Source organism: Gadus morhua, chromosome 4, assembly GCF_902167405.1.
Source record: "Gadus morhua chromosome 4, gadMor3.0, whole genome shotgun sequence".
NCBI classification, from domain to species: domain Eukaryota; kingdom Metazoa; phylum Chordata; class Actinopteri; order Gadiformes; family Gadidae; genus Gadus; species Gadus morhua.
In genome coordinates, this window is record NC_044051.1 from 42,613,297 (window position 1) to 42,638,967 (window position 25,671).

General features: G+C 42.3%; 1 protein-coding gene across 1 annotated transcript in view; it reads left to right on the plus strand.

Annotated features, from left to right (window-relative positions):
* Positions 1–23,751, plus strand: part of LOC115542969 (NLR family CARD domain-containing protein 3-like) — a 397,473-nt gene extending 373,722 nt beyond the window's left edge. Inside the window, exons 5-17 of the mRNA XM_030355491.1 lie at positions 318–418; positions 1,473–3,703; positions 4,565–4,673; positions 4,804–4,908; positions 7,212–7,312; positions 10,997–11,275; positions 12,498–12,638; positions 14,854–16,639; positions 18,524–18,697; positions 19,446–19,616; positions 21,804–21,977; positions 22,154–22,200; positions 22,943–23,751. Of these exons, the coding sequence (XP_030211351.1) occupies positions 4,609–4,673; positions 4,804–4,908; positions 7,212–7,312; positions 10,997–11,275; positions 12,498–12,638; positions 14,854–16,639; positions 18,524–18,697; positions 19,446–19,616; positions 21,804–21,977; positions 22,154–22,200; positions 22,943–23,505 (3,606 nt within the window). The 5' untranslated portion in view covers positions 318–418; positions 1,473–3,703; positions 4,565–4,608 and the 3' untranslated portion in view covers positions 23,506–23,751. The remainder of the gene's footprint in view (positions 1–317; positions 419–1,472; positions 3,704–4,564; positions 4,674–4,803; positions 4,909–7,211; positions 7,313–10,996; positions 11,276–12,497; positions 12,639–14,853; positions 16,640–18,523; positions 18,698–19,445; positions 19,617–21,803; positions 21,978–22,153; positions 22,201–22,942) is intronic.
* Positions 23,752–25,671: the final 1,920 nt, after the last annotated feature.

Consider the following 25,671-nt stretch of genomic DNA (forward strand, 5'->3'; position numbering starts at 1 on the left):
AGCAGACTCCCCTGGACCCAGCTGTGTCTCCATGAAGAGTGACTGGTCTATGGGTCTACCTCCTGACCTTAAAGATGGACGCCCCTCCAGAGAGGAGAGGTAGGAGTTTCAAACAGACGATAAAAGAGACAAGTTGGTTGTTATCAGACCTTACTGATACTGATGTTTACAAGTCAGGAAAAATGTGTGTGTGTGTGTGTGTGTGTGTGTGTGTGTGTGTGTGTGTGTGTGTGTGTGTGTGTGTGTGTGTGTGTGTGTGTGTGTGTGTGTGTGTGTGTGTGTGTGTGTGTGTGTGTGTGTGTGTGTGTTCTCCACAGACATCAGGAGAGGTCAAAGGTCACCAGTGCTCAGTCTGTACAGCAGCATCAAACAGAGCTGGAGATGAACCCGGTGGAACTGGCTGACACACTGTGGGGCGGTAAGAGGCTCTTACTTTGAAGACGGAGGAGACTATTATTTTGAAGGGCAGAAGAGACTCTTACTTTCAAGACAGGTGTTTCAGCAGGTGCTACGCACAACCTTTATGTTGGTCTGTACACTGGTCTGATATATGTAAGGGATACATTATATTATACATTATCCTGCTTATTACACGGCTCTTTGCCAAAACGAAACAATATCTTCACGATGTTTGTCTTTTTAGAATTACCATTCGTAGTCTTGACCGGCAGAGAAATAGTCAGCCAAAGATGTTGATGTCGCTTAGCAACCGGACACGCTTGATAAGTTACCGGACGACTTGCAGAGTGATAAGAAAAACAAAAAAAATGCACTTTCCTTGACAGCGGTCTAGTTCAGTGTGCATAATAATACAGACGGACAAATTGCTAACTACTACAGCTGCTGATGCCTATTCTGCATGGAATGCTATTCCGATCAGAGAATTGTATTCCAGTTGAGGCGTATGAAAAAATGTATAACGATTGAGCTGTTCTTCCACTTCTAATCGATCCGAAGTGTCCTTGTAAACGCGGCTATGTGGCGGAGCTATTGCGTGTGTGTGTGTGTGTGTGTGTGTGTGTGTGTGTGTGTGTGTGTGTGTGTGTGTGTGTGTGTGTGTGCCTGAACGTTCTCACTCTCTGGCGTCAACGGAAATCAATGAGAGCAACTGAAAACTATGCCGTCAAGAAACTCAAACTGTGATTCTGAAAAAGTATAAAAGCTATCAAAATTTCGTTTTTGATATTATTGAAGATTGAAGTGTACAGATTTGTTCAATGGTTTGACTGAAGGTAAACGGTTGAAAATTGAATCGACGATCTCTAGGGGGCGCAATCGGACGATGAAAGCTTAGAGACAATCGCCCAACCCTAATCTGTACCGTGCAGTCCTTGTCGCGACCAGCTTCTCCGACCACAAGTAATGAAGCCAATAAATATCATAAAGTTTATCATTTAACAGTAAATATTGACCTGGTTCCACTGATGTCCCCATCCACTAACCGATGTCTTCTGTTTTTCTTCCTCATTTAGAATCTGCTGCTGTCGAGTGCCAAACTAAATTCAAGTCTCGTTTGAAGAAGAAGTTGTGGAGTTTGGATGAGGGAATCACACAACTAGAGCAAAGACCTCTGAATGAGATCTACACAGAGCTCTTCATCACAGAGAGAGGCAGTGGAGAGGTCAACCAGGAACATGAGGTCAGACTGATTGAAACAGCTTCCAGGAAACCAGCCATGAAGGAAACACCAATCAGATGTGGAAACATTTTTAAACCCTTACCTGAACAAGATAAACCAGATAAACCAATCAGGACAATATTGACAACTGGAGTGGCCGGCATTGGTAAAACCTTCTTAACACAAAAGTTCACTCTGGATTGGGCTGAAGGCAAAGCCAACCATGACATACACTTCACATTTCTCTTAACTTTCAGAGAGCTGAATTTACTGACAGAGAAAGAGTATAGCTTGGTGGAACTTCTTGATCACTTCTTTATTGAGACCAAAGAAGCAGAAATATGCAGATTCCACTGGTACCAAGTTGTCTTCATCTTGGATGGTCTGGATGAGTGTCGACTTCCTCTGAACTTCCAGAACATCCCGATCTGGACTGATGTCACAACATCCACCTCTGTGGACGTGCTGCTGACAAACCTCATCAGGGGCAACCTGCTTCCCTCCGCTCGCATCTGGATAACCACACGCCCTGCGGCAGCCAATCAGATCCCTGCTGAGTGTGTTGACAGGGTGACAGAGGTGAGGGGGTTCACCGACTCACAGAAGGAGGAGTACTTCAGGATGAGATTCAGAGACGAGGCATTGGCCAAAACAATCATCTCACACGTCACAAAATCACTTTGTAATGTTATAATTCTTTGTGTTTATTTATAACCATATGTTAAAACACCTGGGTCTGAATTCCCGGTAGCTCGCTCTGAATAGAATAAAACATAGACCTGTTAAAATATAAATATATCGTCACCATATTGAGCGGAACACATGAGTTCACCAACAAGCAGCCGTCGAAGACACTCTGCCAAGCATGGCGTGTAAAAAAATACCCAATAACTATTCAGTACCTCCACGCCGTACACCGAATGAGCCTTCACGGATGGTGCAGAGGAACTCCTGCATATTGCTGTGTTACTGGCGCCCCCTGCTGGGGACGCTGTTGAGTTACAACATGAACCCGGCAGAGCTGGTGGTTCCGCAGCGTCCGTCCGCAGCGCTGTCGACGAGGTATCTAAAAGGGGGTAGAGTCACACAACATTCAATGAAGACCTTAGTACTGGTTCATGTTGGACTTCAACCAGAGCACACTGAGTCCAGTTATAAAAGAACATATATGGTTTTAGGGGGGCTTATTTAGGCCTTTATCTCTCAATAAATCTTTGATCATCAAACATCTCGTCTTTCAATGCAGTTTGTGTTTTGCTTTTTTGAACCATTTGTAGTTTACAGACAAATATAATGTCTACAACCGGTTGAAGTCCAACACCGGTTGGACTTCGTGCCAGTATATGTACTTATTACTCTTATTCTCTCTTTTTAGATCTAGTTTTCACCCTTGAGCTGCTGGAGTGTGTGTGTGTGTGTGTGTGTGTGTGTGTGTGTGTGTGTGTGTGTGTGTGTGTGTGTGTGTGTGTGTGTGTGTGTGTGTGTGTGTGTGTGTGTGTGTGTGTGTGTGTGTGTGTGTGTGTGTGTGTGTGTGTGTGTGTGTGTGTGTGTATGTGAGACATTCAGTGACCGCATCGGGCTGAGAGGGAGTCAGTTCAGTTTGCCCACTTCCTCATCTGAACCGTGTGTGTCGCAGCGAGCAGCCCTTCTTTCGCCGCTTTTAAAACCTTTCACCTGTGTAACAGGTACAAATAGACTGCGCCTTTAAGACGAATGACGGACACGGAAAAGGAAAGAGGCGGGAGAGAGAACCGAAAGAACGAGCGGGAAGGGGTGAGCGGAAGATAGTGAAGGATCCAGGTGGTTGCGTGCAGGTCTTTTTCGTTTTGTTTTATAAGGGCTGAGTTAGGTCTGGTACGGCTTTGCGTCTACTCGGTAGCTGGGAGTGGTGCGGCGGTTTTTGGCGCTCGTTGTGGAGTGAGTCTGGACGTCGGTGGAAGCAACGGTGGAAAGAGGCTCTCCTCGTGATTATTACGAGGAAGGACGCTGTCCTGCGTGGTTGCCTGGAGCTGCCTTGGGACGTTTCGGGGAAAGTTTGCCCTGCCAGCCATTGTACATCCCGAAGTGCGATCTCTGCTGCGGACGGTATTGGTAATCCATGCACCACACCTAACCATTTACACGGAAACAAGACACACGCACGCGCGCGCGCACCGGCGGTGTGATTAAAGTGACGACGCTGAAGTTGCCATCCGATTCAGCTTGAAAACCACTTAGAATCTTCAAATCGGTCCTGATTGAAAACCACTACACCTATACTCTTCAAATCTGGACTACATTATCACAGTGAGGCTATACGTTATGAAAACATAGTTTCAGATTTTTGAAACCTTTACCCTATTTGTTCAAATGCAATGCGGTCTGGACCCCTAAATGAGCCTGTATTGCATTTTCACAAATAGGGTAAAGGTTTCACAAATCTGAAAATATGTTTTACATAATGTATAGCCTCACTGTGATAATTTAGTCCAGATTTGAAGAGTCTAGGTGTATTGGTTTTCAATCAGGACCCGTTCTAATGCGGTCTGGACCCCTAAAAAGCATTAAAATGTGCCTTTATTGCATTTTCACAAATAGGGTAAAGGTTTCACAAATCTGAAACTATGTTTTACATAATGTATAGCCTCACTCTGATCATTTAGTCCAGATTTGAAGAGTCTAGGTGTAGTGGTTTTCAATCAGGACCCGTTCTAATGCAGTCTGGACCCCTAAAAAGTATTAAAATGAGCCTGTATTGCATTTTCACAAATAGAAAAAAGGTTTCACAAATCTGTAACTATGTTTTATATAATGTATAGCCTCACTGTGATGATTTAGTCCAGATTTGACGAGTCTAGGTGTAGTGGTTTTCAAACAGGACCGATTTAAAGTGGACCAGCTGCCGAATCGGATGCTGCGAATCGGATGCCAACTTCAGCGTCGTATTAAAGTGTGTGTGTGTTGCAGAGCAGCAGCAGAGAGCAGACTTCCCTGGACCCAGCTGTGTCTCCATGGAGAGTGACCGCCCTAAAAAAGAAAAGAAGAAAGATGGTAATCACCAACCTTCTAAGAAAAGGTGAGGATATATCAAATACAGTATCACATTAAACTACATCCAATAATCTGATCCTCATGAGATAGTTAATGTAGTAGTAAATGATACGACTTCCACATATCCTAACCTCCAGATGGTGTTTGTTTTTCAGAAGGAGGCAGCAGAGAGCAGACTCCCCTGGACCCAGCTGTGTCTCCATGGAGCGCTCAAAAAAGAAAAAAAAGAATGATGGAAATCACCAACCTTCTAAGAAAAGGTGAGGATATATCAAATAAAGTATTTTAGAAAATAACCGAGTTCTATCACTTCAACTAACTGAGAGAGCAAGAGGAATCGGGGAGTCCGGATCAAGTATTTGACAGAGACTTTATTGTTACCCGCAAGCAAGCAACAACAAAACCGCAAAGACACTAACGATCATAAGATCCCGGGCTTTTTATCCTCACAAACAAAGCTGTTCTCCATATGGTATGCCTGCTTACAGCCGATCAGTCATACATTACTCTAGTTATGTGGTCAACATCCTCAACCCATCTAATCTAAACATTAGGCTAACTTCTAAACATTAGGCTAACTAATCTAAACATTAGGCTAACTTCTAAACATTAGGCTAACTAATATAAACATTAGGCTAACTAATCTAAACATTAGGCTAACTAATCTAAACATTAGGTTGAGCTAAACTAAACATCTGGTGGACGCCAATCTAAACATTAGGTTGAGCTAATCTAAACATTAGGCTAACTAATCTAAACATTATGTTGAGCTAATCTAAACATCTGGTGGACGCCAGTCTAATCTAAACATTGTGTTGACGTCGGTACGCCTTGACCCCAGACTCTCTGGCACCGTGCCGAGTCCCATAGTACGCCTATGAATTCAGAGATGATTTAGCTGCTTTCCACTATTAATGTATGATATGTAGGCCTGATAATACTCATAGTTAATATAAAAGTAATGGTTAATTTCTCCCATAGTATCACATAGTATGGACCCAGCTGTGTCCCCTTGAAGAGTGACCTCTCTATGGGTCAACCTGTTACCTTTTAAAGATGGAAATCAGTCTATTGAGAGAAGGTAAGGATTAGGGATTAGGGATGATTATAGGGCTGTAGTCAACCAAATCAAATCTTGGTTGTCTTACACGTCCAGAGCAGCAGCAGAGATCAGACTCCCCTGGACCCATCTGTGTCTCCTTGAAGAGTGACCGCCTAATGGGTGTACCTGTTACCTTTAAAGATGGAAATCAGTCTATTGGGAAGAGGTGAGGACTTCTTGGAGAGTGACCGGTCAGACATGGAGGGGGGGCTTCTTCAGCGAGGAGGATCGGGGGGGCGGGGGGGAGATGTTATGGTGGTAAGAGGCTGTGATTGGCCTCATCAGTCTGCAAGCAAGAGTTGCCAGATTGTTTTGCTCAAAGTGGACTCCGATCTGATTTGTGAACAGCACAAATCACACAGAATCAGGTCTGTTAAATTCTGGTTTGGGCCACTTCCATACGCGGTCCTGAATCAGATACAGGAGGGATTTCTCTCACTGCGACCTCAGGTTGAACAGTCGTATCGTAATGTGACTCTGACCTCACTCTAGATCCACAGTCATCGTATCGGCCACGTTTAAAACACAACGTGAACAGCCAGAGCAGAAACTCATGAAGAGCGATAAATCTGACCTGAGCGAAACAGTATAAACTTTGTGTTTCTGCTCACCTCAGATTACCCCGTTGACCTATCCAGAACGCCCTCACTAGCCGTAGTAGGCTAGTAAGGGCGTTCTGGATACGTCAACGGGGTAATCTGAGGGGAGTGACTCCATGCAAAAACACTAAGTTTGTAATGTTGCGCCACACTATTTGAATTAATCGAGCATGGTGTTGTCTCCTAAGGACCCAACTCGTGAGGACCCAACTCCTGTTACATGGGTCTTGGAAGGGTTTTCTGAATGTATTTAGAAGCCCCAAAAGGGGCTAAAGAGTTTGCCCCCATAGGTTAGCGTTATAGCTATTCCGTATCACCGGCAGCCAGGGCAGATCTCTGCCTAATGGGGTTAAAAATCGCCGGAGTTCTCCTTTAAAGGCTCCCCTGATATGAACAGGGTTCTGTCTTTGTTCTCTACTGTGTTTCTGTCTACATGACCTACATGTTCTGTGGTCAAGATTGACGCTAAAAAAGTGACTTCTATTTGGATATTGTCTGTTCTTAATATAAGAGATGGAAAAGATAGCTTAAATACGACTCAGACTTTGACAAAGCAGTTAGGTACGTCCAGAGTTGATCAAAACTCATGTCATTCTATTTTCAAGCATAAGGTTACTGAGAGCAAGTAATAAGATCTCAGTAGCAAGTTATAATATCTTATTAAGATAATTAACGACTTAAAAGCTGGAAACAAGTGAAATGCTCTCGCCTAGAAACTGCTGTGTGTGTGTGTGTGTGTGTGTGTGTGTGTGTGTGTGTGTGTGTGTGTGTGTGTGTGTGTGTGTGTGTGTGTGTGTGTGTGTGTGTGTGTGTGTGTGTGTGTGTGTGTGTGTGTGTGTGTGTGTGTGTGTGTTCTCCCCAGACGCCAGAAGAGGTCAAAGGTTACCAGTGCTCAGTGTGTACAGCAGCATCAAACAGAGCTGGAGATGAACCTGGAGGAACTGGCCGACACACTGTGGGGCGGTAAGAGGCTCTTACTTTGAAGACAGAGGAGACTATTATTTTAAAGGGCAGAAGAGACTCTTACTTTGAAGACAGAGGGGACTATTATCATGAAGAGCAGAAGAGACTCTGACTTTGAAGACAGAGGGGACTATTATCATGAAGAGCAGAAGAGACTCTTACTTTGAAGACAGAAGAAATTCAAATTTTAAGGAGCAGTATGAGACTCTTATTTGTTCTGTTCGGACTAATTTACTTTTGAATTTCATATGGAGACATCTTACCTCTTGGGGGTTAAATGGTTTGATCCAGATATTTAGGGTTATGTGGGCTATCAGGTTAAATGGTTTGATTCAGCTTGGGTGCCAAGCACAAAGTACGAAGGCAACCTATTGTAATTGTTAGTATTATTATTATTATTATTCCGCCACGGTTGACTTACACAGCCTAAACCGCTCCCACGCTTTTTATGAAACTTGCTACAGCTGTAGAGGCTGACTCAAGATTAACAGAGAGCCAATATTACACTGATTGGCCGAACAAATATTTCTCATAACCGCTTTGACTTAGAGTAATGAAACTTTATTAACACATGCATATCCTCATGGTGAACAAATGTGCCTGACGAACCTACTACTTTATTTTGAGAGATTTGTGACTATTCGAACTTTGTTAAAAACGGTAAATTCCTTAAGGATTCTAGGTTTTTCTTACTCAGACAAATATCCTTTAGCACCTATCATCTATGGACGAATGTCTTCAATCTAACATTAAGCGAAGTCTGTACTATAAAAAAACTAAAGCGCCCAGGAGCCATTGACTTCTAAAAAGAGTGGTTTAAAACGTGTAAAGACTTAAATGCTTATATCAACATCAAAATGGACTCTTATGATATTGAGTCTAATACAAAAGTTGTAGAATCAAATTCTGAACAAGATAAAGTTAACATATTTTCAATTAGGGCGTGGCATCGAAATGGGCGTGGCCTGTGACTAAAATCACCACAGTTCATAGAAGGAATGTTTGATTTGAGCGGGTCCAACTTATTGGCTGTTGGGAACCAAAGTGCCAACTGCTCAAGTAAAATGAAGTTGATTGACTAAATAACATGGCCGCCAGAGGCTCAAAATCGTCCAAAATGAACTCAATGCCAAAAGGCAAGGTGAACTTAAACCAATCCTCATCAAACTTGGTGTAGTCAAAGGCACATGGGTCAAGATGAACCTCTCCAAATTGTATCCATATCGGGTTATAGGGAGCGGTAAAACAATTAACTGAAAATGCAACCTCTCCAAATTGTACCCAGATCGGTCTTAGGGGGAGCTATATCAATTAACATAGCTGCAAACTTTGGACGTACCTATTATCTGACTTTATTCGTCTACAGTCATGAAATCCTGTAGACTTTTGTATATATAATTCTTTATTTCAGACCCAGGAGGATCCATATCAACACAAACAATAAACAAATAACCAAACACAGAGTAAAAACATACACAAATTCACAATATTCAGTGCCGAGCATACAGACATGATCGCCAATGGTTCCACAGTCTGGAAGAAAATCTAACCGAACTGCATAGAGGGTTGGCCAAAACTGCAATTAAGTTATTTTCGGACTCAGATGCCCTACACATAAATCCATACATCAGGCCACGTAACACAGTAGAGCAGGTAGGGACCCCAACACTTACAAACATTTGGCTTGCGCTGGAGCTTCTTGGAGCTCTCAGCAGTAGCCTCATGCTATCATTATAGGCCACTGTAAGCTTTCTAATGCTGCCTTGTTTATAACGACACCACAGGTGGGCAGTATACAGCGGCGTACAATACGCTCGAAAGAGTGAGATTTTAACAGGTAAAGAGCACATACTAAACCTACGGCAGAGCATGTTTGCTTGTGCATACAGCTTCCGACGCTGCCTATAGATATCCTTGTCATCAGACAGGTCATTTGACATTATATGGCCCAAGTATGTAATTTCACTGCACACACTGAGTGCAGTGAAATCACCTCATGTTAGCAAATGTGCCCTAGAAACCCAGAACCTGTAACAAAATGGCGGCTGAACGTCCAAATTAGCCCAATGAAAGATAGGTGATTAAAGGCGGGGTTAACTTGAGTCAATCATCACCACGCTTGGTGTATTTAAAGAAGCGTAGGTCAAGGTTAACTGGGCTGAGGTTCACCAAAATAGGACTACAGGGGGCGCTGAAGCAATACATTTCAAACTTCAGAATCAAAACTCCTCATCCTTTTGACGTACGGTTATGACATTTTGTTCGCACATCAACAGATCCAAGCTGATGCTATTCCAGCGTTGTCAAACGTATGCAGACAAAAAAGGTTTTAATTGCCTTTGTCAGGGTCTTCATGGTCTGCGTCACAGTCTTAATGGTCTTCATGGTCTGCGTCAGGGTCTTCATGGTCTGACAGGGTCTTCATGGTCTGACAGGGTCTTATTGGTCGGCTTTAGGCTTGGCACCCGTAAAATGCTGCTTGCAGCTTTAATTCATTATTATAATTGTAATCAAAAAGGAGAGGCATACATGAACTTGATGAAGACCATGTATAACAGGAATTTTGTTTTCCTTCTATATTTGTGCTATTTGATAATGATTTTTTAGAGTGTGTGCGAGCAAGCGAAACTACAATGACAGCGCGTGAGACTAAGCAAGAGAATACTTCCATAACAATAGGCCTTTTTAATCATTGTTTAATCGCTATTGAAGCATAGTCTGGGGCAAATATAACGAAAGATCAACCTATATTTAGCCGATTCAAGGATACAATTATGGCTTTCACAGGTCAGCGCCCCTCACTCAAGATGCCTTCCTCCTCACCTGCATGCACTCAATCGTCCAAATAATTGTAATTAAAAAATTAAACCAGTGGCGATCTGACTGCCAGATAGAATTTATTATTTTTTCTATTTTTTGTTATTTTTACATGAGAGAAATGCGCTCCAGCATTGGAATAATGCCCCGTGTTGGATTATAATGTAAAGATGTCACCAAACTTTCCGATATAGCCAAAATATATTGGTTTACTGTTTGCTTACAGCCTACAACTAAAAGATTAAAACCAATGTAAGCAGAAAAGTGTAAAGATACCAGCAGGTCATGAGAGGGTTCCTCTAAGTAAACCATTTTGAAGCTCTCTGAATCTTGTTTGGACAAAAGCTCTTCTACAGATTAAAGTTATAGGAAATAGGATTATTCTCTACACTTGATCGTTGATGATGGTTAATATGCACGCATGAAACACACGTCATAGAATAGACACTATTCATAATGTAGTCATTCGTAATGTCGAAGAAGATATTCTAACCTATAAAAAATCAGGCATTAGCCTCAAGGAAGAGTGAGGGAAAAACCAAAGTATATTCTAAAGTATATGGAATCGGCACAAAGCCACGTTATTATAAACTGGAAGGTAAGCTTTGTTTATCTTAATGCACAAGGGACAAACTGTTGAATTTTGCTGAATGATAGGCATGGGTTTTTAGAATTATTGATCTGAACTAGAAACAATATTTAAATGAACTATCAAGGTTGTTCGTTTTAAGGACTTTTTTTATGTTGTGAGTTAACAAGTTGGTGCAACAAACGGTTTAATCTTTACCCCAATAAAGACGAGTTTAGTGAATCAAGTATCGTGTTTGCTCATTGTCATTTCATAGTGCCTTTTGATTTCTCTTCCAGCGGAGCTTCGAAGGATCCGTTCTGAATTTGTGAAGGGAGTTTCACGCACAGTTATCAAAGGTCTCCTGGATGACCTTTATCATCATGAAGTGTTCAGTTCTGAGGAAAAAGATTCTGTGATGGAGGAGCAGAGTGGCAGAGCGGACCGAGCACGTGGTCTGATCGACATGGTGATCGCTAAAGGGGAGAGAGCAAGTCAGATGATGATCGATATTTTTAAGAAGAGGGACAAACTATTATGCTCCACCCTGGGTCTGATGTCTTCTCCTGCTGGTGTGGGTGAGTTGTTACCATGAATCTACTTTTTAAAGAAACGATCTCTGCCAGCTTTGTTTTAACAAGAGGGGAGCTTCTTTGTCCTTTAATCCACTGGGATCCAGTGATTCATTATCATCCACTCGGGATTGCATTTGTATGGAATACGACTTACTTTTTTTGAGAGGTAGGGGTTTTATTTAGTGCTGCTGTGTTCCTTGGCTCAATGGTGTTATTGCTAGTTTGACAGGATACCTTTTATAGTTTGGTAACCCTTACCTTAACCCCTCACACCCATTTTTAAAGTGGCAATGCTAAATCTATATTTAGTATTACTCCTTCCAGACCCCTTCCAGAAAGCAGAAAATGGTGATCGACAAGCACAAAATGGTTTTTCCACCTCTGCAAGTGGATTCTCCAAAACAGGAACGGGCTAGGGTTGAGTGACGTCTTTGATAGTCACGTCCTTCCCTCACATAAAAGAAAATAATCTCGGAAAGGGATGACAACTGGGGACCAACATCAGTCAAGTCGTAGCATTGGATTACTAGCAGTCAACGTAAAGAATATCCCAGAATCCCAAACTGTTGAGATCGATTCGTCATTTCAACTAATAAATTAACTTGTGAAAGCTGGAATGAACCAGCATATGATGGGGACGCAGGTTAGGTACTTCATATGCAAATGCTGAAAATATACTTTTTAGCTAAGGTACTTTAGCCGATCAGTGCTCCAGCACCAGGCCCTGCCAACACGTGCAGCTGCCCTGACTGGGCCATGAGACCACTCACCGTGGGGCCTAGACTACGGGTCCCTCTGAGCTCCCGGCCCCAATGGGCCTGCACTGTAGTTACCTATAGTAACGCCTCTGGCTGTCTGTCACTGTTGAGCATTTTGCACTTCATGCACTTGTGATCAATCATTTTAAAGTTTTTGATTGTAAATGCATTTGGCCTTCTGCGTTCTTGTCTGTACTTGTGTTCTTGGGTCTTTGTGATACGTCATCTGTTGCAGTCCATGTACTGTCCCAAGTTTGCATTTTGCAATGAATGGTCAAAAGTGTTTTCTACACACCCATTTTACCCAGGATGCACCGGTTGGTATCTTGTAGGAACTTGGCAGCACAGATGCCCCAGAATTCCTTTTGGCATTGGAGCGAGGAGCGGCAAGCAGCAGAGCAGACCAAGAACGCAATGTTGTTTTACAATTATGGTATCCATTCAAATTCTATGGATTTGTCTTTCAGAACAAGTCAGGAATCAATCTGCTGGTCAGAATACGTCAGGCAGTAGTGGCCGGGGGAGCTTGCCCGAGTCTGAGCTGTCCGGCCCTATGGACGGGGAGTCGTCTGTTCCACTTGACGGGCCTGGTAGCACACTAGGCAGGGGTGGGAAAAATAATCGATTCTTCGATGCATCGCGATTCTCGCTAGAATGATTCTGTCTCGAAACACATAAATTAATAATCGGAATTAAAATAAATATATATATATATATAATTTTTTTTTTTTGCCTGCTGCAACATTCTGTTTGCCAGAGGGGGAAAATTTTTGTCATTTTTAAATTATTGAATTTATCTTCAGTGTGTATTTGCCAATCTGATTTGTCTTGACACGATTGCGATTCAGCCTACGCATAGCATGCGTGCAAACTCACAGCCAGACACAAGAACTCCTTCTAATTCAAGAGCAGTTTTTCACTTAATGACATAGAAAAGAAAGATTAGAAATAAAATAAAACTGAAACCTATTTTTTGCATGCTTCCATATTGTTTTATAATGTAAGCTGCATTGATCATTGCATTGTTCATAAAAAGTCATATTTGTGACAAAAGCTTTCCCTCTTATGAAATATTAGATAAATTCATTCATCTGTTGATGTCTTTAATGATCATCACAAATGTAGGACCTGATTAGCAAACTCTGGGTAGCAATCCCAGATGTATATATATTAGAGCTGTCAGTTAAACGCGTTATTAACGGCGTTAACGCAAACCAATTTTAACGGCGTTAAAAAAAATATCGCGCGATTAACGCCATTGTTTTATTTAAAAAAAAAAAAAAACTTTTTTTTTTTTTTTTTTTTCTTTGGCCCAAAACATAGAAGCAGTAGCCTGACTGCTATGTTCAAATGACATTTGTTCAAAGCAGTCGTTTAATTGCACTATAGGCTCTTTTTTTGTATCGTCTTTTTTGATCAGTATATGCCAATGTTGTTATCAATAAAAAATCATTTGCACAAGGCAAGCCGATGCACTTCACCATGTTGATAAGATCATTAAAATGAGAAGAATTATGGGACAAAAAAATCAAGGGATATTTAGCATAGAAAAATAATTTGCAATTAAATGCGATTAATCGTGAGTTAAATATGACATTAATGCGATTAATCACGATTAAATATTTTAATCGCTTGACAGCTCTAATATATATTTTTGAAAATCACGCATTGGAAATGTACATAAAAAAAAATTGCTGCATCGATAATCGCTTCAGAATCGAATCGTTGACCTCATGATCGGAATCGAATCGTGAGGTGCCAATAGATTCCCAACCCTAACGCTGGGTGAGTTCAAGTCTCCTAGTTGTATGAGGAGACTTGCACCGTGGGTGCTTTCAGCACCCACGGTGCTGAGAGCCCTGGCACTGAAAGAGACACCCTGAAAGAGACACCCTGACAACATTCAAATCCCTCCTCAAAACACATGTGTTCCCACTGGCCTGCTCGCTGTAATGACCCCCTACCGTGGGTTCCCCTCGTATCCCCGTTGTGCTGCTGTTCTTACCCCCTCCTACCTGGGTCTCCTCACTGTTCTTACCCCCTCCTACCTGGGGTCTCCTCACTGTTCTTAACCCCTCCTACCTGGGCCTCCTCACTGTTCTTACCCCCTCCTACCTGGGTCTCCTCACTGCTCTTACCCCCTCCTACCTGGGTCTCCTCACTGTTCTTACCCCCTCCTACCTGGGTCTCCTCACTGTACTTACCCCCTCCTACCTGGGTCTCCTCACTGTTCTTACCCCCTCCTACCTGGGTCTCCTCACTGTTCTTACCCCCTCCTACCTGGGTCTCATCACTGTTCTTACCCCCTCCTACCTGGGTCTCCTCACTGTTCTTACCACCTCCTACCTGGGTCTCCTCACTGCTGTTCTTACCCCCTCCTACCTGGGTCTCCTCACTGCTGTTCTTACCCCCTCCTACCTGGGTCTCCTCACTGTTCTTACCCCCTCCTACCTGGGTCTCCTCACTGTTCTTACCCCCTCCTACCTGGGTCTCCTCACTGTTCTTACCCCCTGCTACCTGGGTCTCCTCACTGTTCTTACCCCCTCCTACCTGGGTCTCCTCACTGTTCTTACCCCCTCCTACCTGGGTCTCCCCCTGTCTTACCCCCTCCTATGCATGTCACAGCCAATCATATTGCTGAGGAAAAACGAAATAGTCGTGAACATTTTAATCTGTAACATGCAGTCTTTGTCACAACCAGCTTCTCTGACCACAAGTTATGAAGCCACTAAATATTATGAAGTTGATCATTTAAGGAAATATTGACATGTTCCCGCTGTCACCATACACTAACTGATGTCTTCTGATGTATTTCTCAATCAGGATCTGCTGCTTTCGAGTGCCAACATAAAATCAAGTCTCGTTTGAAGAAGAATTCCTGCTGTGTGTTTGAGGGAATCCCTAAAGCAGGACGTTCAACACCTCTGAATGAGATCTACACAGAGCTCTACATCACAGAGAGAGGCAGTGGAGAGGTCAACAAGGAACATGAGGTCAGACAGATTGAAAAAGCTTCCAGGAAACCAGCCATGGAGGAAACACCAATAAAATGTGGAGACATCTTCAAACCCTTACCTGGAAAATATAAACCAATCAGGACAATAATGACAACTGGAGTGGCCGGCATTGGTAAAACCATCTTAACACAAAAGTTCACTCTGGACTGGGCTGAAGACAAAGCCAACCAAGACATACACTTCACATTTCTCCTCACTTTCAGAGAGCTGAATTTACTTAAAGGGGAGGAATTTAGCTTGGTGGAACTTCTTCATCATTTCTATATTGAGACCAAAGACGCAGGAATCGACAGATATGACCCGTTCCAAGTTGTCTTCATCTTGGATGGACTGGATGAGTGTCGACTTCCTCTGGACTTCCAGAACAACCCGATCTGGACTGATGTCACAAAGTCTACCACGATGGACGTGCTGCTGACAAACCTCATCCGGGGCAAACTACTTCCCGCTGCTCGCATCTGGATAACCACACGCCCTGCGGCAGCCAATCAGGTCCCTGCTGAGTGTGTTGACCAGGTGACAGAGGTGAGGGGGTTCACCGACTCACAGAAGGAGGAGTACTTCAGGAAGAGATTCAGAGAGGAGTCGCTGGCCAACACAATCATCTCCCACGTCAAGAAATCACGAAGCCTCCACATCATGTGTCACATCCCAGTCTTCTGTTGGATCACTGCTACAGTTCTGGAGGACATCGTAAAAACATCCAAGAGAGGAGAAGAGATGCCGAAGACCGTGACTCAGATGTACAGCCACTTCCTGAGGGTTCAGTCCATACAGGGGGACAGGAAGTACCATGGGAGATCTGAAACAGATCCACCCTGGAGTTCAGAGAGCAGAGAGATCATCGCTTCTTTGGGAAAACTGGCTTTTAACCAGCTGGAGAAAGGCAACCTGATCTTCTACGAGGAAGACCTGGCAGACTGTGGCATTGACATCAAAGCAGCCTCAGTGTACTCAGGAGTGTTCACCCAGATCTTTAAAGAGGAGTTTGGGATGTACCAGGCCAGGGTGTTCTGCTTTGTCCATCTGAGCATCCAGGAGTTTCTGGCTGCCCTTTATGTCTTTCTGTCCTTCATCAACGATAGTGTCAATCTGCTCTCAGAAGAACCACCCACCTCTGGGGAAGATAAACTCTTCCTCCTCTACCAGAGGGCTGTGGACAAGGCCTTACAGAGTGAGAACGGACACCTGGACTTGTTCCTCCGCTTCCTCCTGGGCCTCTCTCTGGGGACCAATCAGATTGTCCTTCGAGGTCTGCTGGGACAGACAGGAACTAGCTCACTGACCAATACAAAAACAGTGTTTTACATCAAGGAGAAGATAAAAGGAGATCTCTCTTCAGAGAGACACATCAATCTGTTCCACTGTCTGAATGAGCTGAACGACCGTTCTCTAGTGAAGGAGATCGAACAGTACCTGACATCAGGAAGCCTCTCCGGAGAATCTCTCTCTCCTGCTCAGTGGTCAGCTCTGGCCTTCATCCTACTGACATCAGAAGAGGAGCTGGACGTGTTTGACCTGAAGAAATACTCTGCTTCAGAGGAGGGTGTTCTGAGGCTGCTGCCAGTGGTCAAAGCCTCCAAAACATCTCTGTAGGTTCACTGGACATGAATTAAAATACACACTACACAATATACATAAAACTAAAATATAAGGTTAAAATAATATGCAAAAGATCTCTGTAAATTCATAACAACATGTTTTACTATTCTACTCACAACAGAATAAAGTTAAGTTAAGTTATAGAATAATATACAAAACATCTCTGTAGGTGTCCTATTAACGTGTATTACAGTACACATAAGAGAATATTCAGAGCAATAGAACATAGAAGTAGTTTTCATTTAGAATTTACAATTAGGGCATTTAGCAGACGCTTTTATCCAAAGCGACTTACATCGTTTAATACACGCATTAAAAAACATTTTCAATCTCAACTAAAGAACTATTTAACATTTCACATTGAATATATATAATGAACTTTTATACACCTAATTATTTAGTATTTTTTGTTAAACTAATTAAATTCCTTCATTATTGAATAACTTAAAGGTTTATGTTATTTTACATTTCCTAACACGTTTATTTTGTGTGAAGGCTGAATGACTGTGATCCGTCAGAGAAATGCTGTGAAGCTCTGGCCTCAGTTCTCAGCTCCAGCTCTAGTTTGAGAGAGCTGGACCTGAGTATCAATGATCTGCAGGATTCAGGAGTGAAGCTGCTCTCTGCTGGACTGGGGAGTCCACACTGTACACTGGAAACTCTCAGGTCAGTTCCACTAAATGGTCACCCACAATAACACCAAAAGTTTCAATATAAGAAGACATTTAACAGATTTACATCCAGAAAGGTTAGATCATAAATACATTGTTTTCATAAGAATAACTCAACATGTTTATATTTTTGTTGGCATGACAGTTTAGGTACACATTATATTCTTAGTTTGTTAATGATGGTATAATGTGTATGTTGTGTAACATTATTATTCTTATTATCATGAGGTCGGACATTAAAGTGCGGTTTAGAGTTGTTTAATAAAGTTTAATAACAACCCATTAATAAAACTATGTTTTAGTGAAGTATAATGATCATTTTTGCTTGATAATTTAACATCTGTGTGAAATCTTTAATAATAATAATAATACATTTAATTTAGAGGCGCCTTTCAAGACACCCAAGGTCACCTTACAGAGCATATAGTCATCATAAATCGTTTAAAAAACAAGACATTGTGGAAAAAAATAAAATAAAATAAATAAATAAAATAAATAAGTAGATATAATAAATAAAATGAATAAAACAAAAACAAGACAAAACAAAACAAACAAACAATCAAAACAGTGATCAGTTAGACGTTGTGTGCGAGTTTGAACAGGTGAGTTTTGAGTTGTGACTTGAAGGTTGTAATGGTGTCTGACTGTTTTATGTGTGGGGGGAGGGAGTTCCAGAGCCTGGGTGCTGAACAGCTGAATGACCGGGCACCCATTGTAGTGAGTCGTGATGTGGGGATACATAGTAGTCCAGCAGAGGTTGAGCGGAGGGAGCGGGAGGGAGTGTATTCTTGGAGGAGGTCGCAGAGGTAACTGGGGGCTAGGTTGTGGAGAGCTTTGTAGGTGATGAGTAGGGTTTTGTATTGGATGCGGTAGTGTACTGGGAGCCAGTAAAGTTGGATGAGGACAGGGGTGATGTGGTCAGATGATTTGGTGCGGGTGATGATCCGGGCGGCTGAGTTCTGAATGATCTGCAGTCTGTTGATGAGTTTGGTGGGGAGTCCGGTGAGGAGGGCGTTGCAGTAGTCTATGCGTGATGTGACAAATGAGTGAACTAGGAAAAGAACAAGAAGAAAACTTTGTCTTGATATTTTAAGATCCGGGTTATTCATATTATTTATTATTTCATGTATTTAAAAAAACTGGTTATAATCCTCCTATTATTTAACTACAGTTACTAACAGGTTGTGTTTATTTTGTGTCAAGGCTCAATGACTGTCATCTGTCAGAGAGATGCTGTGAAGCTCTGGCCTCAGTTCTCAGCTCAGACTCCTCTAGTCTGAGAGAGCTGGAGCTGAGCTTCAATGATCTGCAGGACTCAGGAGTGAAGCTGCTCTCTGCTGGACTGGGGAGTCCACACTGTACACTGGAAACTCTCAGGTCAGTTTTAATCAATGTGCAGATACACCACAATCCTTATCAGAGAACAGTTATATTACTCAGCTGATAACTTAGTGCCTGTGGTGACCACATTAATGACTTTGGTATCATAGAAATGCTACATCTTGTTGTGGTGGATGTAGTTATAGATCCATATGCTTGCAAATTTTTAATTATAAAAACAAACATGAACACAAAATATAACGATAGTGTCTCCCGCGTACGGGACGGTGATAGTTGAGAGTCCGAACTGTACACTGGACACTCTCAGGTCAGTTTTACCCAATGGTCACCCGCAATAACGGCAAAAGGTTCAATATCAGAAGACAATTAACAGATTGACATCCAGAAAGGTTAGGTCATAAATACATTGTTTTCATAAGAATAACTCAACATGTTTGTATTTTTTTTGGAGTGACAGTTTAGGTAGACATTATATTCTTAGTTTGTTAATGATGGTATAATGTGTATGTTGTATAACATTATTATTCTGTTAATCATGTAGTCAGACAGTAAAGTGCGGTTGAGAGTTGTCAAATAAAGTTTAATAACAACCTATTAATAAAACTATTTTTAAGTGAAGTATAATGATAATTTTTGCTTGATAATTTAACATCTTTGGAAATCTTTGTTGATATTTTAAGATCCGGGTTATTCATATTATTTATTACTTCATGTATTTAAAAAAACTGGTTATAATTCTCCTATAATTTAATCACAGTTCCTAACATGTTTATTTTGTGTGAAGGCTCAATGGATGTCGTCTGTCAGAGAGATGCTGTGAAGCTCTGGCCTCAGTTCTCAGCTCCAGCTCTAGTCTGAGAGTCCTGGACCTGAGTACCAATGATCTGCAGGATTCAGGAGTGAAGCTGCTCTCTGCTGGACTGGAGAGTCCACACTGTACACTGGAAACTCTCAGGTCAGTTTTAATCAATGTGCAGATACACTACAATCCATATCAGAGAACAGTTATATTACTCAGCTGATAACGCAGTACCTGTGGTGACCACATTAATGACTTTGGTATCATAGAAATGCTACATCTTGTTGTTGAGGTGGATATAGTTATAGATCCATGTGCTCGCAAATTTTTAATTATAAAAACAAACATGAACACAAAATATAACGATAGTGTCTCCCGTGTACAGGACGGTAATAGTTGAGAGCAGGGTGGATTACAGGGGGTCTTGGGAGTGTCTGCAACCTCTTGTTGGACACTTAAGACCCCCTCAAAGCCTCAACAGCAACATTTTGGAGGGTCTATCAAAATAAATATTTGAAAATTGCAATTGTCAAACAAAATGTAGTTTCAAAGAATTCCAGTATTCATTAATCAAATTACAAAACATTTATTCACAAATATGAATTGGTTCCAGAATAACATTGTCATATTGCTAAACCAGGCTGAAGAGATAACTCGCAATTTTAAACATTTGTAACCGTGTTCAGTACATTTGGTTATATTGATGATATTTGGGTTTAACCAATAGGATTGGTTGATATTGAAACTTCGGGCTCATCTGGGGAAGGGTGAGAGGTCACGAGAGAGAGGGAAGAGACAAAGGAGGAGAATACTTTATTTTCTGTAGAGATCGCCCAGCTAAATGATGTTTAGGCATTTACTCCTCAGTTGTTTGACGGTTAAAGGAGTACGGGACAGAGAGTATGTGGGGATGGTTTTATTCGTGTTTGTGTCTGGGATGTTTTGGACGGAAACCTCAGTCTTCTCCACTCCCTATAATGGTACCGGGACTTTTTCTTGCACGCATTAAGAGTGAAGAGTCTACTGTGTTGCAACACTGAGCCCAGACAGGCCTGCAACGTTTATGACGGCATATCACCCACAAATGCTGTCTTTGCTCTCTTTGTGTTTTCCTGCTCGCTCTGATATTTTTCTTCTCTCAACACAATGAACGTAATATTGGATAAAAGTCTCATACAAAACACCTAGATGCACTGATATCATGTATTACAATACAATACACAATATACTACAATAAATGTAACATTAATATACAAATTGCTTTACAAACCTGTCGTTTTCTTTTAACTCACTTTATTTGGTACATCCAAAAAGGTTAGGACATAAATACATTGTTTTCATAAGAATAACTCAACAAATGTATATTTCTGTTGGCATTACAGTTTAGGTACACATTATATTTTTGGTTTGTTAATGATGGTATAATGTGTATGTTGCATAAGATTATTATTCTGTTTATCATGTAGTCAGACAGTAAAGTGCGGTTTAGAGTTGTTAAATAAAGTTTAATAACAACCTATTAATAAAACTGTATATTTAAGTGAAGTATAATGATCATTTTAGTTTGATAATTTTAACATCTGTGTGAATTCTTTGTCTTGATATTTTAAGATCCAGGTTATTCATATTATTTATTTCATGTATTTAAAAAAACTGGTTATAATTCTCCTATAATTTAATTACAGTTCATAACGGGTTGTGTTTATTTTGTGTGAAGGCTCAATGGCTGTCATCTGTCAGAGAGATGCTGTGAAGCTCTGGCCTCAGTTCTCAGCTCCAACTCCTCTAGTCTGAGAGAGCTGGACCTGAGTACCAATGATCTGCAGGATTCAGGAGTGAAGCTGCTCTCTGCTGGACTGGGGAGTCCACACTGTACACTGGACATTCTCAGGTAAGTTGTCAGCCTCTTCTTCAAACTGGTTATTCTAGCTTCCAGTAAGTGCTGCTCCTGCCTGATGCATTTCTGTTGCTCTTTTCCCTGCTGTCAAAACACTCCCTGGTTCTACACAATGTTAGAACCTGTGAGGAAACGTTCTTAGCGTACCAAATACAGCGGACTTCTCCTGACTCTAACTGAACAATATCTCATTGAGGTGTAGCTATTGAGAAAGGAGCATTTGTTTTAGATCCTGTTTCACATCCAAGTGAAGGAACTTCTGCTGTCTGTGATGATGTCATCTCCCCACTTCCTCTTCCTGTTCTCAGACTCTCAGGGTGACACAGCTTTGTGTGTGTGTGTGTGTGTGTGTGTGTGTGTGTGTGTGTGTGTGTGTGTGTGTGTGTGTGTGTGTGTGTGTGTGTGTGTGTGTGTGTGTGTGTGTGTGTGTGTGTGTGTGTGTGTAGGTTGTCTGGCTGCCTGGTCACACAGGAAGGCTGTGCTTCTCTGGCCTCAGCTCTGAGCTCCAACCCCTCCCATCTGAGAGAGCTGGACCTGAGCTACAATCACCCAGGAGACTCTGGAACTGCGCTGCTCTCTGCTGGACTGGAGGATCCACGCTGTAGACTGGACACTCTCAGGTATAAAGAGGACAGCTCACCATTCAGGGACAAAGTCTCCTTCAAGGATTCAAGCCACTGCTAGATGAAGTGGTTTGAAGAGGCAGCTGTCACTCATGTTGTGTAGAACGTGATGAGACATCAGATGATGAAGGTGAATGTTTCAACATGCTGCTCTCACTTTGTTTCCCCCCCAGTGTGGAGCACGGGGGAGTGTGGAGGCTGAAACCAGCTCTAAAGAAGTGTAAGTGTCTGTTTGATTCATCACAAAACACACTCACTATTAAGATGGAAAGTCCATCCACACAGCAGGAGGTGACGTCCGTCATTCACATGTGGACTTGTGTATACGTTTGTGTAGCTATGTTTCCCTTTGTTGATGTATGTCTAGTATGTTTGTTATAGGTGTGTGTACGTATGTGTACATGTCTATATATATATATAGTATGTATGAACCAGGTCTATGGTACCAACAGTTAGTTTTCAGCCTGTATGTGAGCTCAGCTGGTTCAGTCTGTTGTTTACACAGGTGGATTACAATGGATGCGTATCGGAACCTTTCAAAGTCTAATATCTTTAAAAGTATGTTGACCATAGCTTAAAAATTCAAGAGGAGCAATGAGCTCATCATGCTGAACTTTTTGATGTTTAATATGTGCATGTCGTGTAAATATTACGGGATTCAGTATATACATCTTTCTAGGCTTCAATGTTTGACTGGGACAGCCACCAAAACACACATGGGATTTACATTTAAGTCTAACTTAAGTTATCTTATAAACAATGTTCACAAATATTTCTAAAGCTATAGCACACTAGTCCACTATAGTAGATCTGATATGATTTAGTCTTTCTATGTTAATGCTTGTAGAGTAGATGAATGTGAAACAGGAAGAAGAAAAAGAAGAATGCAAGAGAACAGTACTAGTGATGAAGATGATGATGATGAATGGTTCAGCAGCTCATCTTGTCTGGTTCTCCCTCAGATGCCTGTGACCTCACACTGGACCCCAACACGGCCCACAGGCGACTCTCTCTGTCTGAGGACAACAGGAAGGTGACGCGGGTTAGAGGGGACCAGTCGTATCCGGATCACCCAGACAGATTTTACTACTGGGACCAGGTGTTGTGTAGAGAGGCTCTGACTGGCCGCTGTTACTGGGAGGTAGAGAGGGAGGAGAGGAATGGAGCTGTTTATATAGGAGTGACATACAGAGGAATCACAAGGAGAGGAGAGGGTCGTGACAGCGGGCTTGGATTGAACAACAAGTCCTGGAGTCTTGAGTGTCGTGATGATCGTTACTCTGCCGTGTACAAAGGTGGAGAGACAGCCCTCCCTCTCCCCCCCGCTGGCTCCACCAGAGTAGGAGTGTATCTGGACCGGCCTGCTGGCTCTCTGTCCTTCTACAGAGTGTCCCCAGGTGGAGGAGGGTCCTCAGACACACTGACACACATCCACACCTTCTGCTCCTCCTTCACCCAGGAGGACCTCCTCCCGGGGTTTGTGTTCTCGGGGGTCGGCTCCTCAGTGTCTCTGTGTCAGTTATAGTCTGTTTGTCTGTCTCTCTCTGTGTCTGTGTCTGGGGATACATGCATGCATATATGAACACATGCACTTATATTGAACACACAAGCGTATAAATGAACACATACGCGTATATATGAACATCATGAAGTGAAGGATGGATCGTGAAGTGCGTCGTACGAGCATCGTACTGTTTTCAGACCGATTCCCGAAAGCATCGTTGTTACCGACCGTCGTGAAAACGCTCGCAGCTAACGAGGACTCCAGGGGTACTCGTAGGACGCTAAGAGCATCGTTAGCCTACTATAGCCTCAGTGGCATCACCAGCGGACATTCCTAGTATTGGATGCGTTTTATTAAAACACATCCAATATCACGGAATGCCCAGCTGGCGCAATTTCTCAACCAAAAACAGTGGTTACCGCCGATATATTACTCATAGACTACTGTTAGATTTAAACAGCAAAGATAGAGACATGTCAACAACAACATAATTTATTGCAGCAATTTAAAATTCCAAAAATACGGGCAGCTGATTTTCATTCAACCATCGTGGTTAAAATGTCCTCTTTTGATCAATGACAGAAGACATAGGCTACTAGACACGCATCATGCTGAGACCAGCGGGTGTCGGAGAATTTCTGCAGACGTTTTTTATTGTGATTGCTTGCATTGAGCACTGTAGGCGCTTCGGTGAGGCTGTGATGAAGCTCACTATTTATTGGACCCTGTCTAGACGGTAACGAACATCCCTGATCATAGTTAATCGCGTTTGCAGTCTACACTCAGACGTGAACTCATTATTGCATTGTCTCTTCATTCATAAAAAATGTAAACATTCGGGAGTATGGAATAATACAAATTATTCTACAGAGGTCTAGACTCCGTGCACAGCCCCGCCTTCCCCAGTGAACCAAGAAACCCCGCGCCGTGACGAACGGGGGATTTAACCCCCACGGTTCAACGCAGGAAACTTGAGATAAGAAGGCGAAATCACCAGGCGTGCCAAGCTGCGACCGAACCGGATCGGCAGTGTAGAAAGACCTATAGCCTACATCAGTGATTTTCAACCAGTGTGCCGCGGCATACTAGTGTGGCGCGAGAGATCGTCAGGTGTGCCGTGGGAAATTTTCTAATATCACCTAATTCACCATTGTCGGGTGTCTGTGCTGTAATAAAGTGTCGCAGATAATGTACCGTAATGTTCGGACTATAAGCCGCGCCTTCTTCCCATTTTTCGATTCTGCGGCTTTTATAACGGTGCGGCTAATCTATGGAATTTTACAGCTAACGGCTACTCGGAAAATTAGTATTCGAAGATTAAATCAGTATTCAGAGCTTTGTTGTTTATTTTCCACGTACGTGACGTTACCAGAGCGAGGGAGGCAAACTATAAGCGTCAGCGACACCAAGCAGAGAAGCGAGAGAGGTGGAGGAAGAATAGATATCTTGTTTCCCTTTACTTTATAACACAACATTAGCGGGATCTCTGGAGGAAAAGTAATACTTAGCGAAATGCTAACCTTAGCTTAGTTGTTTGTTTACGTTCGCTGTATAGCGCCGCGCCAATCAACTGTGATTGGCTTTCTGCAGAGCGTGAGCGTCTTGGGAATACCCGCTCAATATAATGGATATAATATTGACACATAAGACAATCAATATTTGGTATTTGTTATGGATTTATTGTACAAATTCCCTGAAAAGATGCACGTTCCAGGATGAATTGAAAAGCTCCCGTAAGGGCTGAGACTGCAGAGAACAGCTGATTTGGAACGGAGCAACAGCTGTTCGCTTTCACGGGGAAAAACTAAGGAACTTCAACCTACTTAGGCCTACTAATTAACGTTCAAAAGCTATTAAATCTTCAACAAAATATGCAGATACTGTCAAAATCGGTTCCAGGGAGTATATAGGGATTATTAATGTTTTTTTATGGTGTTTTTTTCTGGACAAGTATTCAAAGAATATTCGCTCGGAAAAACCAAAGAGTATTCGAAGCCTGAAAAATGGCATTCGAGCCAGCCCTAATGGTAATTAAACATTAAAACACCTTCGCCTTATAGTCCAGTGCGGCTTATGTACACATCATTCAATTTAGCTGCTGCGGCTTATACTCCGGTGCGCCTTATAGTGCGGAAAATACGGTTGCCAGGATAACCATTCTGTGTTCATCGAAACAGGCCCAGGTTT